Genomic DNA, 17,305 nt, shown 5'->3' on the forward strand with positions numbered 1-17,305 from the left:
TTAACCCTTAAAGACCCAAACATTCACCTTTAACCAAAACCATCTACTGATCTAAACTGTTTAATACCTGCTGATCCACCAATCCTATCAATACATGGAAAGGACTGGTGTAAAATACAGTTTTACTTCAATTACTTAGAGAATAAATTGTACAAAAACTTGTAAAGTGGGAATAAAATGAGCAAAATACTTGAAAAATAAGGAAAAAAATTCACTAAAAACCTTCAAATATGGCATAATAGTGAACAAATCCTTCTAAAGTGAGGACTAAATGAGTAAAATACTTTAAAAAATGAGAAGAATTTATTGTTTTATTAACATCCAGAGCCCTGTATTTATTCTGTTAACCCTCAAAAACCAAAACCATCTACTGATCTAAACTGTTTAATACCTGCTGATCCACTGATCCTATCAATACATGGAAATAATTGGTGTAAAATATGGTTATTCATCTTTTCAGAGGCTCCGTAGTTACTATGGAAACACCATCATCTTCTCCAACATTGATTCCCCAGTCAAACCCATGGAGTTGGATCAGTGACAGTGGATGGACACACTTGATAATGATATATTTTGCTGAAAAAGTCACTTTTTCTTCACTTTTCTCTGTTTCTGATCTAATAACCTTCAACTTTAATCTGAGCTTTAATGAACATCTACATGATCAGTGAATTAAATATAATGAAATACCTGATTTACACTGAAAAAAAAAACCCAACAACAACAACACAAAATACAGAGGATATCATAGTATATGGTGAGAAATCACATTAGAAAAGTTAAATTGAGAGAAAAAACCTAATTTGGTCACTGCCACAAAAGTAGAGCTGGGTCTTTTATGGGTTAACCTGGTTCATCTTATTGATCTGTGACTAAAATAACCTTCACTTTTTACAGCGGAGACAAGTTTTACCCTCCAGACAAATGTAACTAGGAACCGATACTGCAGAACAAGAGATACTTTTATACTGAACAACAAAACATATCACAAGTCATAAACTATGTGGACAAAAGTATGTGGACACATTGAATCCAGGTGTTTCTTTTCTAACGGGTCTGGGATACAAAACAATAATGACTAATGAAATAACATAGTTTTATATTATGGGATAAAATATCTTTGCATTGGTTAGTTTGGTTTACATTGTTATGTTTGTTTCCAAAATGCCTCAGATGGTTTTTACTTAATTTTCTCAACATTTATTTTTGTTGTTTTTTTTATCCATGATTATGATTTAAAATGTTCTACCTCTAAATTTCTTAAATATTTTTCCTGCTCTGACTGTAAATAATCATTTTCTACCACATCTAACCATCTACTTTCGTCACATCTCAAGTATCAAAATTTCTAAAAAAAAAAATATTTATGTACATCAATATTTCCTTTGGACAAAATAATCCAGAAAATGAAAATAAATTACAAAAATAATCAACAACTTGAACAAAATAATCAACAAAATTGGCAAAAATGAACAAAATAATCAACAAAATTAGCAAAAATGAACAAAATAATGTTCTTCCTCTGAATTTCTTAAATATTTTTCCTGCTCTGACTGTAAATAATAATTTTCTACCACATCTGACCATCTACTTTCGTCACATCTCAAGTATCAAAATTTCTAAAAAAAATTTTTTTTATGTACATCAATATTTCCTTTGAACAAAATAATCCAGAAAATAAAACTAAATTACAAAAATAATCAACAATTTGAACAAAATAATCAACAAAATTAGCAAAAATGAACAAAATAATAATGTTCTTCCTCTGAATTTCTTAAATATTTTTCCTGCTCTGACTGTAAATAATAATTTCCTACCACATCTAATCATCTACTTTCATTACATTTCACTGAGGAAGAAAAATCTACTGCTAAACTTTAAGGAAATATTGATGTTTTTATCTTAAATCCTCATGAACAGGACATCTGACAGCTGTAGACATGATGTGTCCCAATATTTATGTCCACATAGTTTAGCAACTATATTTGTTATATTTTATTCAATTTATTGACTATTTTGGTCATTTTTGCAAGTTTTTTGACTATTTTATTCAATTTGTTGATTATTTTGTTTGCTAATCTCCTATTAAACTTTAAGGAAATATTAATGTTTCTAAATTATATAGACAAAAGTACTGGGACACATCATGTCTACAGCTGTAAGACGTCCTGTTCATGATAATCTGACATAAAAACATCAATATTAATAATCAATATGATATTTATACCATAATATAAAACTATATTCTGACATTAGATATTATGGTTTCGTATCCCAGACCCCTGTTAGAAAAGCAGAAACCATACAGGACCTGACAGAATCATCAGACCTACTCCATTAGTTTCTTAACACCCCCTCTGGTGGCCAGTCGTGGTACTGCAGCTAAAAATCAGAAATTCTTAAAAGCCGTATCCTTACCAGGTGGTTGTAAACAGTTTTATGTCCTGAGACTCTGAACTCTCCTGCTGCTTTAAATGATCAGACGAATTCTGCAAATGAAACAGGAAGTGAGTGGATGAAGTAGCTGCTGTAGCACTTTACGTTCATGCTGCTGAATATTCATGTAATCTGTGTCTGTGTGTGCGTACGTACGTATCCTGACGGTCTGTACAGATGTAACCCACAACAACACACGTCTCGTCAGTGTTTTAATGTACTCTGGTTGTCAATAAATACAAACAGAATAAATACGGTACAAATGTTTGTAAAATACTCGGCTTTTCTCTCGTAATTACATCGTCTGAAGGTTAAAAAAAAACACGGACTGCAACAGAATGGAAGGCCTGCAGGGTGTCTGAGGTCACGATTACATAAATATAAAAAAAAGACATGAACATAAAAAGTCCAAACCTGAGTAAAAACTGTTCACTTCATTCACACATTTTTAAATTTCACAGATTAGTTTTCCAGCTGCATTAGTTTCCAGGTCAATGTGGACGTTAACTGGTCAGTTCTGTTTTAATGGACAGGATTTGTATTAAGTTTTAGTGTTTTTTTGTTGTTTTTTTTAGTTTAATGCAATCATCAATCTCTCTGTGCAAGTAATTTTATTATTTAGATAAAATTCTATCTAGAACAGAAAATAAACATAAAAAATAACAAAAACTACAACCTAACCTTGTAAACAGTGTTTGTTATAACGGTGCATTAAGGCGACACATGACAAAAATAAAGACTGAATATTTAAAGAAAAATATCTAAACATTATGAGAATAAAGTTGGAACATTTTGACCGAAAAAAGGAAATTATTCAGTAAAAAGAATATTATGTAAATATATTATGTGAATAAAGTCACAATATTTATAGAAAAATTTAAAAATGAGAATGAAGTTGAAAATATTTCAAAAAATATCAAATGTCAAAAATATTACAGTATTTAAGCTGTAACTATAAGAAGAAAAATCTAGAAATATTATAGGATTAAAGTTGTATTTTTAAAGAGAAAGTTATTTATTGGGAAAAAGGATTAATATATCAAACATTTAGTAATAAATATTAGGACAATAAAATATGATGATTTTATTCTCCTAATATTACCTTTTCCGAAAATTGAGATTTTATTCACATAATATTAATAAACATTTTAATAAAATAATAAGATTTTTTCTGAAATATTTATGATTTCATCTTCATGTCTGATATTTTTTTCTCATAATATTGGGATTTTTTCTCAAATTTTCAGGTTTTTTTTCTGTCATGTTTCCTGAAAACGCCGTTAGAGTTTTCACCAGATGAACCACAAAGAGTCCACGTGTGTCAGATTCAGGTCTAGACTCAGGTCTGATTCAGGTCCAGACTCTGGTCAGGTTCTGGTCCGGACTCTGGTCTGATTCAGGTCTAGACTCTGGTCAGATTCAGGTCTAGACTCTGGTCTGATTCAGGTCCAGACTCTGGTCAGATTCAGGTCTAGACTCAGGTCTGATTCAGGTCCAGACTCTGGTCAGATTCAGGTCTAGACTCAGGTCTGATTCAGGTCCAGACTCTGGTCAGATTCAGGTCTAGACTCTGGTCTGATTCAGGTCCAGACTCTGGTCAGATTCAGGTCTAGACTCTGGTCTGATTCAGGTCCAGACTCTGGTCAGATTCAGGTCTAGACTCTAGTCTGATTCAGGTCTAGACTCTGGTCAGATTCAGGTCTAGACTCTGGTCTGATTCAGGTCCAGACTCTGGTCAGATTCAGGTCTAGACTCAGGTCTGATTCAGGTCCAGACTCTGGTCAGATTCAGGTCTAGACTCAGGTCTGATTCAGGTCCAGACTCTGGTCAGATTCAGGTCTAGACTCTGGTCTGATTCAGGTCCAGACTCTGGTCAGATTCAGGTCTAGACTCTGGTCTGATTCAGGTCCAGACTCTGGTCAGATTCAGGTCTAGACTCTAGTCTGATTCAGGTCTAGACTCTGGTCAGATTCAGGTCTAGACTCTGGTCTGGTTCTGGTCCAGATGGTCCTGTGCTGTCCATCTACAGCTCAGACGTGGTCCCGTCGGTCCTGCTGGTCCCGGTGGTCCTGTGGTAGACCTGCTCCCAGACCACGGTCCTGCAGATGCAGAAGAACCCCCACAGGTTCCACAGGACCCCGTGGTCGAAGGGGTTCTCCTGGTCTCGGTTCTTCAGGTAGGAGATCCGGTGGTGGGACATGAACTCCCAGGTGGTGCAGTTGATGGAGGCCAGGTACAGGTGGCAGCAGAGCAGGACCAGAACCACCACGGAGAACACGCCCACCACGGCCAGCGCCGCCAGCAGGACGCCGTTCGCCCGGAACCACAGGTCCCAGGTGACGCCGGACGAGACCCCAGACCTGAAGGACACAAGAAACCACCGGGTTTAAAGACGCGTCCGGACACGGAGCCGATGAAGGCCATGGAGGCGTGGAGGCGTGGTCACGTGGAGGCGTGGTCACATACAGCGCGGCGTGAAGAGCCCAGAGCAGAGCCACGAGCTGGACCAGCAGGTAGACCAGGAACCAGCGGTGGTTCCGCTCCCCGACACAGTTCTCCATCCACGGACAGTGATGGTCGAAGCGTCGCACGCAGCGGTTACAGGACGGACAGTGTTTGGATCGCATCGGCTGCTGCTCGACAAAAACAAACGGACACGACTGTGAGACAGGAAGTGGACGAGTTAACGCCATGACGACAAAACTAGGAGACCAACGTTTATGAGACCACAAGTCACAGAGAACGAGTGAAAAGGACGATGAAAAAAAGTCAAAACCAGGACAAAAAAGACGGAAATAAAAATATGAAATAAAAGACAAAGAGAAGGAGTCAAAATTAAAAAGAAAAAATAAAAAAAGTTACAACTGACAAAAAAAGTCAAGATGATGTGGTAACGGTCACAAGTATGAGAAAAAAACTAAACATGAAATAAAATACAAACCTGTGACAAACTATGAGTAATTATGTGATAAAAATCAGACATAAGAGTAAAAAGTCAGAAAATTTAAAGAAATCTGACAAAAGGATCATAATGATGTAATAAAAATGAAAATGAGCTCGAAAGTTCATTTTAAAGGATGAAAAATCTAAATTATAGGATTAAAAAGGAAAAGTGATGCAAGAAGTCAAAACCTGAGGGATAAAAAAGAAAACAATTATGAAATACAATTAATAATTTGTTACTAAAAACATGAGACAAAAGTTATAATTGTCAATAATCAAACTTATGAGGATAAAAAAATGACCTAAAATATCATGATTATGTGATGAAAATTAAAACTAGGAGTCAGAATTAAGAGCTGAAAAACAGAAATTATAAGAAAAAAGAAAATAAATAAGTAAAAAGTCAAGATAAGGTGATCAAAGTCTCAGTTATGGGATAAAAAGTATTAATGGGATTTAAAATAAAAAAAAAAAACAGTTAAATTTAAAATATGAATTACAAAGTTGTAATTAAGGGATAGAAAATTTACATTAAATTCTAAAATAAGAGAGAAAAATGATCAAAGACAAAATGATGAGAAAATCATAATTACAAAATAAAATCAACACATATGAGATAAACGTATGTAATTAAAAAGAGAAAACAGACAAAAATAATCATAATAAAGGGATAAAATTATGTGATAACTGAAAACTACAAGATAAAAATCAAGTTAAGGAGGTTGAAAATCAAAATTATATGGTTAAAAATAGATAAAATAAGAAATAATTAATGGGGGAAAATCTAAAATCAGTAAAAAAAAAAAACTAAATTATGAAAAAAAAAAAAAAATCTAAAGTAAAAAAAGTCATATTTGTTGCAGCTCAGAGTCATGTTAAAACCCAGTGGATGAAATAAACACAAACTAACACCAACATGAGAAAACCCACGGTCAGTGAAGGCAGCGTCAGTGTTTACCTGCAGCAGACAGTATCCACAGCGACGCGGCGGTGGGTGTGGGATCATCGCCTCCAGCTCCTCGTTCGAACCCTGACACAAACACACAACCAACAGCTTCAGCGACGACAACGAAAACAACAAAAACAACACAAACATCCTGCATGTGATCGATACGGTGTTCCCATTTACTACGGCCCCTGAAGGCAACAGTTTAGTTTTATTTTAGAAAAAAAAAAACTGACGACATCTACTGAATTTCCACGTACAAATACTGTCCTTCAGAGCATTTATCTGCAAAAAAATAACAGCTATGGTTAAAATTATGATTGAAATGTTGAATTTGGAGGATAAGAGTCCAAAATACAGGATCAAAAAGTAAAAATATTATCACATAAAAATCTAATTTAGGAGGTTGAAAATAAAACTCGTGTTGAAAATCAGTTTTATGGTTAAAAAAAATAGATATACTAACAAATAATTAATGGGGAAAAATCTAAAATTAGTCTAAAAATCTAAATTGTGAGAAAAAAAACTAAAGTACAATATTTAAGTTACAATAAAGAGTCACAAATAGGAGATAAGAAATAAAAATTATATGAAAAAATTTTAAAAAGTAGGTTATACCTTGTTATAATTAATGAGAAAAGATCTCAAATCAAACTAAAATGTCTTGCTTTACTCTATTTTAAGTTTTTGCGTTAATTTTAATGTCTTTTTTAATATAATTACTGTCTTTCTTTTATTCTGTGAATGCATTATAAAATCCCCGTTTTATCTCTTATGATTTTAATGTCTTTTTTCCCTTTTTTGATTTTAATGTAATTTCAACATCGTGCTTTTTTTTTCTTATGCCTTTGTGAAGCACTTTGAGTTATCCTGTGTATGAGCAGTGCTATACAAATAAACTTGGCTAAAAATCTAAAATATGAAATAAAAAGTCCAAATATAAGATCAGAAAGTCACTTATAAGATAAAGACTCATGTACAAGAAATAGAGAAATACAAATTATCTGATGAAAATCTAGATTATGGGATAAAAAGTAAATATTACAAAGAAAAGTCAGGTTTAAGAAACAAAAATATTAAAGTTACTTGTAAAAATCATAATTATAAACATTTTTTTACAGTATAGAATAAATAACTCATAATTAGAAAAATCTGAAAACAATCTAAAAATATAAATTATGAAATAAAAAATTAAAAGTTCAACATTTATGAGACAAAAAAATTGAAAAGACGAAAACTTAAATTAAGGATAAATACGTAAATATTAACAGACAAAAATTAAAATCAGGTTTAAGAGACAAAAAAATGACAAACTACCTAATAAATTATACAATAAACATTCTTAAAATAGTATAGAATTAGTCATAATAAATGAGAAATATTTAAAAACAATCTAAAATATCAGATGAAGAGTCAAAAGTACAAGATTTAAGTCAGTTTTAAGACAAAGAGTTAAATCTAGGAGATAAAAAATTAAATGATGATTGGATTGGATTAGAATCTAAATTAAGTGTTAAAAGATTAGAGAAAAAACAAGTCAAAATTAAAATATTTACAACTCAGGAGATGAAAGCAAGAACATGAAGGTAATAAAAATTTTTAAAAAATCATGTGCATAAAGTGAAAAAAAAATTTCAATCTAAATGTCAATTGTGAGATAAATGTGAAAAGTATTAGATTTAAAGTCAAAATTCTGAGGAAAAAATAGCAAAAAAAAAAAAAAAAAGCTGATTTTTCTTTCTTTTTTTTCTGATTTACTTCATTCAACAGTCAAACAGGAGGAATTATTTATTCTGTATGTTTTCTCCTTTATTTTCCTTCTGGTTCTATATGTGCGTCTTACATCCATCCGTCCTCACCTTCACTGAGTCTGTGAGGACAAAACCTGGGTCCATTAAAGAGACGGTGAAGTAGAGCAGCGCCGACAGGACGACGACCAGGAAGAAGAGCAGAGGCAGCAGCAGCTCACCACGCTCCTCACACCGACGCAGATCTGCAACCACGCAAACAACAACATTATATACAAACAGGTAGGAAACAGACTGACCACAAAGGACAGATAGATAGATAGATAGATAGATAGATAGATAGATAGATAGATAGATAGATAGATAGATAGATAGATAGATAGATAGAGGGAGGGACGGACGGACAGACAGAATGGCAAATAAATTCTATTCTATTCTATTCTATTCTATTCTATTCTATTCTAGTGTAATCAGTGGATCAGATGAGAAGGGGAGACAAAAAATAAGCTTCTGCTTCTGGCCTATTCCTTTTTTTTTTGGTTTTTGTGTTTATCTAATAATAATAAAAATAATAATAATAATACATTTTATTTATAGGCCCCTTTCAGGACACTCGAGGTCACCGTACAAAGTTGTTAAAAATAAATAAAACACAATTAAGATGACATATAAACATATATAAAACGTAGGTACATAAAATGGCAGTAGATAAAAGTGAAATTATGGAATAGAGTCGGCCTGTCTGAATAAATAAGTCTTAAGCTGGAATCCCAGTTTTTTATGTGTTCTGGGAGGGCATTCCAGAGGCGGGGGGCTGAGCGGCTGAAAGCTCTGGACCCCATGGTAGTCCAGCGGGCAGGTGGGAGGGTGAGCTGGACAGATGAAGATGACCTGAGACTGCGGGTGGGAATGTTTATGTGGAGGAGGTTCCTGAGGGGCCAGGTGGTTTATGGCCTTGAAGGTAAGAAGTAGAATTTTATATATGATGCGAGATTTAACACCATCTGACCCAGTATGAGCCCAGCAGACCCCTCAGGTTCATCTGGATCCGGTCTGTTGTCAGTTCCCAGTCAGAACTAGGGCTGTTAGAAAATATCGGTTCTGCAATATATCACGATATTTCATTTCACAATACTGTATCAATATTAAAAAGTACTGTATCGATATTTTTAGGCATTTATTCAAATGCAGATATTGCGGAAGTTAATTTTTTGGTTTTTTTTTCTTTATTATTTATATCTTATTTATTATTATTTAACACTGTTTTATTAAATAATGGTTATTTGAAGCGTCCTAAAGGCACTTTTTATTGTCTGAGAGGCAGATGGTAGTTCCTTAGTTGAGATTGTCCAAAAAAAATGTTCTGATGTTAGTTCTGAACTAATAGAATCTGAACATTTGAACAGGATCTGAAACTGGAATGTCTGTAAAACAGAATTTCAGTTTGAACACAGGAACATTTTGTGATAGAACATTAGATCCTGTTGGGATCAAATAAAAATGTGTTTAATATTTATGCAGATTTCTGGTGTAATTCAATTCTTCCAGGAAATAATCATTTTAAAAAGAAACAAACACAAAACTGCCTTTTTAACAGTATCATGATATATCATATTGTGATCCTAGTATTGTGATTTGTATCGTATCGGCAGATTCTTGCTGATACACAGCCCTAATCTGGACACAGTTTAGAATTCTAATTTTTATTTTTCTAATAAATCATCAGAACACTAAAAATATCCACTTACAAAGTTTGTTTTACATCACAGCCCGAGTCAGAACCAGACATGGAGAAGCTGTGTTCAGCTTCTATGCTCCTCATGTCTGGAACAAACTCCCAGAAAACCTCAGATCAGATGAAACACTCAGTTTATTTAAGTCCAGGTTCCAGACCCACCTGTTCTCAGCTGCATTTGAACAGAGTTTGTATTCATCAGTTCAGATCTGCACTGTTTCTTTTAAGCTTACAGTTTTTATCTGTTTGTTTTATACTTTTTATTGCTTCCCTGCTGTAATGCTTTTAATGTTTTATGTAAAGCACTTTAAATGGTCTTGCATATGAAACGTGCTATAGAAATAAACCTGCTTTGCCTTTTGTGGTTGTTGTACGAACCAAAAATAAACCATTCATTCATTCAAATGTGAAATTATTACAGACTGGAAGTCTACTGAGCCTCCTGTGCAAAAACAGTATGTACATTAACTCCTTTTCTGACATTATTTGACTTTATTTTGCTCAGACTTCTGGACTCTGGTCATGTTCATGTGAATGAACCTTGAACTTTTCCCGAAAACAAAAGGGTTTTAACTCTAATCCATGTGTAATGTCATGTACTCTAAAATAACCAGAGTTAAACACTTACCGGTGTTGTGTAGAAACAGAATCAGAGTTATGCCCCATGTTAACACGGTGTGTGTGGCCCGGACCAGAAAACCAGTCCGAAACATGTTCTGGACCATTTCAACACCAGTCTGGAACGGCTAACAAGATCAGCTAAGCTAATGTGTAGCATCTGTCACTGTTTTAAACGGCATAACTAACGTGTTTAGCGTTACGTAAAAAGAGAACACGACCAGAAACTCACAACAGCTCTTAAATATACTGTTACAGTGACGTACGTTACGTTTAATTGATATTTAACGCATTATAATTAGTGGTTTAGTGCAAGTTTTGCTCATGACGGTCACCACTTCCTTGTTTTGGTACGGAAAGCCACGAAGGACAAACTCCTCTGCGCGATTTTTTTTGTTGTTTTAACGGTACTGATTCTAACCCAGACCAAACTCTACTACTACTACCACCACCAATAATAATAATAATAATAATAATAATAATAATAATAGCCTATGTACAGAAATGATTAACTTCATATATGAGATAAGGGGATAAAGCTTGTGGAATCAGTGTAATCTTTTAAATCACTTATTAAAACACATTTTATAGACTTGCTTTCATGTCATGTTGTCTCTTTTTAATGGTTTTAATGTTTTTAATGTTGAATATTTAATTTGACCCTGTTTTGGTTCATTTATACTGACATACATGATGCTGTTTTGTTCCACTCCTTCATTTCACATTGATCTGACACCATCATGTTGTTTTTTCTGCCCTCTCCACTAGGATACTTTCAAAGTTAGTCATGTTTTCATGTTTGCTGTACTCATCTCTTTTATTGTGTTGTTTGCTATGTTTTTATTCTGCTGTTGTGCACTTTTGCTTTGTCTGTCCAAGCACTTTAGAAACTCAGATTTTAAAGGTGCTATATAAATAAAGTTATTATTATTATTATTATTATTATTATTATTATTATTATTAATACAACAATTTACTGTCGCAAGATTTCAGTCATATCTTACTTATTTGTAGTGATACAACCAAATGATGAAATGAGGTCAGAAAACTTCAATGATAAACAGTTCTGGTTTCATTTATCTAGTATTAGTGTCACTACCTCTCCTCTATCACCTTTTCCACTTTTCATTTCCTTGAAGCTGCTCTTTCAACATCTGTGTAATCTACAGAAAATCATCTCATATTTTCATTTAAGATACGTGTTTGACAAAACCAGTTCCACTTGTTGAACTGTACGTGTAGATTCATAGGAATGAGCTCCTGTATGAGGAACCCAAATGGATCAGAGCCATTGTTAATGTCATCAGAAACACATGACGTTTACCTGCTTTTAAAAGTCAAACCCACTGCTCTGATGAAGGACATACATCTGAGTCAGTGGGTTAGGATTCAGGGAAATATGGACAGAAAGATTAAAAATTAAATCACTGTTTCAATGTTTCATTCACTTATTTAGTGTTTATCAAAACTAAACCATCAGTTTCACATTATGAAAATGTTTACATTTGCAAACTGTCCTTTAAAAAATGTGAATAACACGAACAACCTGAAAGTTCTTAAGAAAAATAAGTGTAATTTTAACCATATTCTGCCTCAGTTACCACTTAAACATGTGCATTACAATAAACAGATGACAGCAGATCTCCAAATACATAAAACATTTAATAACAGGCAGAATATTGTTAAAATTGCACTTACTTTCATGTTGTTCACATTTGTTAAAGTTATTCACATTTTTAGTGAAAGAATAGATAGCAAATGTTAAAAAATAAATAAATAATAATCAGTGTTTTCTGCAGATATCCACTTGTATGAGATGCAAGTGGGAACAGAAATAAAACTCAGGTTCACTGAGCAGAGGTCAGTATGACCCTCGCCCACATCTTCATTAAAGTTAAAGAGTGTGTGTGTGTGTGTGTAAAGGCAGACGTCTTTCCTGTGTCTAATCATTCATCATTGATTTCGGTGTAAAAACGAAGCATTCTAAAAACTGTTCGGTCCTGGTCTAGGGGTTTACCAGTACACACATAATCCACTCTTTTTGTCTCCTCCCAGCTCCCAAACACACACTCCAGTCCAGAACTACAGTCCAATATATTTATTCTTAAATAACTTAAAGAGGGTTAGGGGAGGGCTCAGCCAAAACAACAAACAGAAAGTCTTTTTCAAAGTTCAAACTAAATTTCCTTTTCAAAAATAAATGCAAGAAATAAAATACATTAAATCTAACCTAAACTCCCTAAATGAAAAACAGGAGAAAAATGTGAAAACAAAAGAGCCGCCCTCCCCTACCAGAAAATTAGGACTGTTCAAAAAAAAAAAAAAGCACTATTTACAACTATTACAATTTACAAACTAACACAGACACAATGGAATACACAACGACTGACGACCAACGCAAACACACACAGTATTCACAGCTTTTTGGTGCATTACCGCCACCTTTTGCTCCGGGGTGTGGGTCAGAATATAGATAGCCTTCTTTATCCCCATAAAATAAAGAATAAATGGTAATTTAAAAAAAAACAAAAAGACAAAGAAGAGAACTTGCTGCTGGATCCAGGACCCTTTAAATATGCCGGTCCATCTGGCTCCACCAATCAACAGCTACCTGCATGACACATAAAGGACACAACACAGACACAACAGCACTCCTACAGGACTGGGGACACACACACACACACACACACACACACACACACACACACACACACACACACATCAGAAAAATAAACACAAATATGCATAAACATAAATAGACAGATTATGACCCGGGGTCACAACAAAACAAACGTATTTTTGAGACAATTCTGTTCATTCATGATGGACTGTTAGGATTAGTTCTGTTCTAGTTTTACATCCATAGAATTTAATGACATTAGTTAAATTCTGGCCATTACACATGTCCACAGAACCAACAGGAAAAGATTCAAAACCATCACCATGACATTTGAATACAAGTTTCAATGAATTCAACAGTGATATCGTTAAACTCTAAAGCAAACAAAATTTAAAAAAAAATCTGTCAAGTATATAATATTATTTAATTTCTATATTTTATATCCCAAGCATTTTTATTTACTTTTTTTGTTTTTGTTTTCTACATCTGTTTTTATATATTGGAAATGTAAAATACAATGTGAAATGTGATTTTTTTATCCAACATTGATGTATACTCTTATGTACATATATATATATATATATATATATATATATATATATAGATATATAGATATAGATATAGATATAGATATATAGATATAGATATATAGATAGATAGATAGATAGATAGATAGATAGATAGATAGATAGATAGATAGATACTGTTCTAATTGTTTACTGTTCAATAAAAAAAGGAAAAACAAGACAGTGATATCTTTAGCCTGTATGCTAACAACTTAGCATCAGCAAGTCCAACATTAACGGGTACATTCAGTTTCAGGCATTAAATGAAGTGTTGAGGTAATCACCATGACTCAGACTGATCACTTACACTTCAACAGGATTATTTAGAACTTCAACCCAAATGAAAAACCGGTTTCTTCTGGAAATCCAATGTGAAAACAAGTAGAGAAACCATTCAGGATGGAACCCTCCGACCGGAAACAATCCACATCAGACAAAGTTCTGCATGCCTGTTAAAAATACAGAAAATAGTCTCAAAAAGTGACATTTTACTTCATATTTATTGTTACTATTAATAATAATAAAACCACTCACCACCCTTCATATAATATTTGCTGTTTCTGAAAACTGTAATAATCTTTGTTACTACTATGTTTACATTGTGATAATGATTTTTTTTGACACTTTACAGTCCTCACATCTCAGTTGCAGCATTTATAAATTAACTGCTGTATCTTTTTCTGTTTTTATTATTATTATTATTGTACAGTGTCATTAAGTACTTCTTATTTAAGTGTTTTGGTTTTTTTTTCTTTGCTTTTAACCCTTTTTACCTGACTCTAAAAGAGCCCTGCGCAAGAATTCCAATGTGCTTAGACTGTTTGTGCACAAATGACAAATAAAAATCGTGAAATTATTATTGTTTGCTCATAGGTAGCGGGGATAGGCTCCAGCGCCCTGCAACCCTCTCGAGAATAAAGTGTGAAGAAGATGACTGCGTGAATGAATATTATGGTATCGCAAACATGAAAAAAATTAAAATGTATTTTATTAGTAAGAAAATGTTCAGACATTTGTGTGTACTGGTACTTTCTAAATGACATCATAAAACTGTGTTTTTTGTGTTTTTCAAGCAGCCCTCCTACCCTGGAAATTGTGTTAGAAATAAACCTTATCACACAGTAAAAAAAAAACATAATATGGAATAATGACACGACTATTGAACAGAAACATGTATTTTATTTTTTATTGGGTTGATAAAGACTTTCTCTATATAAATGGAAGATACATCAGACACCTGTTTAATAAATCCTAAAAAGCAAAGAATTTGACTGTGATAGAAAGTAAAAATGTTTTTACTATCCTGTGGTTTTCAATTTTAAAAAGATTTGGAGATTAAAAACCATTCTAGATAAGTAAATGCCATGTTAATGGTGATTCAAACGTCTCACTGACTGTTTTTAAAAGCTGTGAATCTGAAAGTAAAAGGTGTAAAAACTCCTCAGTTTCCTCAGTTTCCTTCTGTTTGTGTTCATGGAAATCTCACCACCTGATAGAAAATGAGTGCAAATAAATCCAACATAACATTATTTATATGACAAGGAACCAAAACAGAGTGATAAGTTGGGTCCAAAGAGCAGAAGAATCAGTACCTGAACCCATATTACAACCAGAACCATCAGTTCACCTACATTTACTTCAATACATCTGTCCTTTAACGTCTGTTCACATCATTTTATGATAAAAACGTGGTGACAGAAACAAACGGCTATAGATTAAAACACTCACATATGAACAAAAAGGAAAACATCTGTCCCAGGATATGTGTTCTAGTCAGTGGGTTCAGAACCAGGACAATATGGAGGTTCAATTATTTAGTATTGATTCAAACTAAACCATCAGTTTCACATTAATAATCATTCTATAGTTGAATCTTATTGAAAAAACCTGCAGGTTAATGTTTGAATAAGAAGAATAAAATAAGACAAAGTGACTTTCATTTCATCTGATCAATAAAAACCAACATATTATAAATCATCTCAGTGTTTGTTCCATTCGACTCAGTTAAACAGGTTTTATACATTTCACATCTACATGTATTAATATGACTGGTTTTGGACAAAATTAAAACACAATCTATCGTTCACATTTTCATTTCTCCGTAAACAACAGAGAAATCTATTGGACAGATTTTAATATCAGTGGTTTTAACACCAGTGGTCTTTCCAACACAGAAGTAAGGGTAGAGTTTCTCAGTGAAAGTGTCTCTGTGGGTGTAGATCTGAGTCTTATCTTCAGCGTTGTAGAAGGACACCTCCCCCCTGTTATAGTCCAGTTCAACTCTGATCCTCTGTGGACTCGTCTTCACTGTCACAGTCTGATTAAGACCATTAGTGTATTTTCCACTGCAATGAAGCAAACACCAGATTCCACATTCTGGTGAAGCTAACACCTCTCCCTTCCTGTCAGCTGACTCTTTAACCAAACCAATGTTCCAGTCAGGATGGTCTCCCACCTCCACGTCCCAGCTGTGTTTCCCTGAGGTGAAGCCCTCAGATCCATAAACAGTGGTATATTTAGTGTTTCTCTCTGGATTATCAGGAACCTGCTGATAAGTGTCTCCTTGTCTCACACTGGTCAGATCATCAGACAGATGAAGCCATCTGTTTGCAGTGTTTGGGTCCAGGATGACGGGGCTGAAGTGGACCTTGTCCCTCATCTTGTCCCAGACTCTGAAGGACAGGTTGCCCAGGTGTTTGTCCACATGGATCAGTGCTCCTGAGATCAGCTGTGGCTCTGACACTGAGCACTGGGCTCTGCTCTGAGTGTCTTTATAACTGATGAGGAATGGAGCGCTGGCTTTCTGCAGCTCTTCTTCAACAGCACAGATACTGTCTGACACAGAGGACATCTGCTCCTCAATCCTCTTCATCTCTCTGATCACACTCCTCCTCTTCTGCTCCTCTTCCTCCCTCAGAGCTGCCAGTCTGGACTCCTCTTCCTCTTTCAGGAACTGCTGGAGTTTGTTGAACTCTGCTCTGATCTGACTCTCTGTCCACAAAACCTGATTCTTTAAGTGTTCCATTATTTCCTTGTACGTTTTCTGTGTTTGCTTGTATTTCTTCTTCTTTTCCTGTAGAGACTTTAAGTCAGATTTCAGCTCATCCTTCATTTCAGTAACTGCTTCTTCTACAGGAACCACAGTGTGTTTGTGTTGATGAGGAAAATCACAGACCAGACACACAGCTCTGTTTTCATCTTTACAGAACAGTTTAGGTTCTTCTGGATGTTTGCTGCAGACCACCTCCACCTTCTGTTCTCCTTTTTCTGTCTCAGATGATCCAACTTTCAGACTGCCAGCAAAAGAGTCAGCCAGTTCTTTAAGAGCGAAGTTCACTAATAGACCCTTTGAGGATTTTCTTCGACAAACAGGGCAGGTTCTGTTTTCCTTTTCTGTCCAGAATTCCTTCAGGCAGATTAAACAGAAGCTGTGGTTGCAGCTCAGAGACACAGGATCTCTGAACGTCTCCAAACACACTGGACATGTCAGAAAATGTTCAACAACTTCAATCTTCTTCTCTGCCATTTTCTCTGATATGTGAATTATCCTTTAACACACAGACTCACCAAACCTCTGTCCCTTTGGTTTTACAGTTAAATCCTCCTGGTCTGTGTTTTAGATCCAACACCCTGTAATGGCGTTTCAGCTCCGTTCAGTAATGACAGTACTGTAGAAGACACTTCCTTCTACAT

At 34.4% G+C, this 17,305-nt stretch overlaps 2 protein-coding genes across 2 annotated transcripts; both read right to left on the reverse strand.

Moving 5' to 3' along the window:
* Positions 1 to 4,102: 4,102 nt before the first annotated feature.
* LOC115425576 (probable palmitoyltransferase ZDHHC12) lies at positions 4,103 to 10,755 on the reverse strand. Its single transcript, XM_030143206.1, has 5 exons — positions 10,437 to 10,755; positions 8,185 to 8,318; positions 6,338 to 6,409; positions 4,903 to 5,069; positions 4,103 to 4,796 (listed from the first exon to the last, which is right to left on the reverse strand). The coding sequence occupies exons 1-5, from the start codon at positions 10,531 to 10,533 to the stop codon at positions 4,460 to 4,462; spliced, it is 807 nt and encodes a 268-aa protein (XP_029999066.1). The 5' UTR covers positions 10,534 to 10,755; the 3' UTR covers positions 4,103 to 4,459.
* A 4,641-nt stretch (positions 10,756 to 15,396) lies between these two features.
* Positions 15,397 to 17,138, reverse strand: LOC115425547 (nuclear factor 7, brain-like). Its single transcript, XM_030143174.1, has one exon. The coding sequence runs from the start codon at positions 17,136 to 17,138 to the stop codon at positions 15,696 to 15,698; it is 1,443 nt and encodes a 480-aa protein (XP_029999034.1). The 3' UTR covers positions 15,397 to 15,695.
* Positions 17,139 to 17,305: the final 167 nt, after the last annotated feature.

The sequence above is a fragment of the Sphaeramia orbicularis genome, chromosome 9 (genome assembly GCF_902148855.1).
Source record: "Sphaeramia orbicularis chromosome 9, fSphaOr1.1, whole genome shotgun sequence".
Classification (NCBI taxonomy): Eukaryota; Metazoa; Chordata; class Actinopteri; order Kurtiformes; family Apogonidae; genus Sphaeramia; species Sphaeramia orbicularis.

Bases quoted from the DNA above. Each gene is read 5' to 3' on its own strand.
- LOC115425576 (XM_030143206.1), bottom strand. From the start codon at position 10,533: ATGGTCCAGAACATGTTTCGGACTGGTTTTCTGGTCCGGGCCACACAC. The intron at 8,319-10,436 runs GTAAGTGTTTAA...GCGTGGTTGCAG, and splicing joins TCTGTTTCTACACAACACCG to ATCTGCGTCGGTGTGAGGAG. The intron at 4,797-4,902 runs GTATGTGACCAC...TGTGTCCTTCAG, and splicing joins TGGGCTCTTCACGCCGCGCT to GTCTGGGGTCTCGTCCGGCG.
- LOC115425547 (XM_030143174.1), bottom strand. From the start codon at position 17,138: ATGGCAGAGAAGAAGATTGAAGTTGTTGAACATTTTCTGACATGTCCA.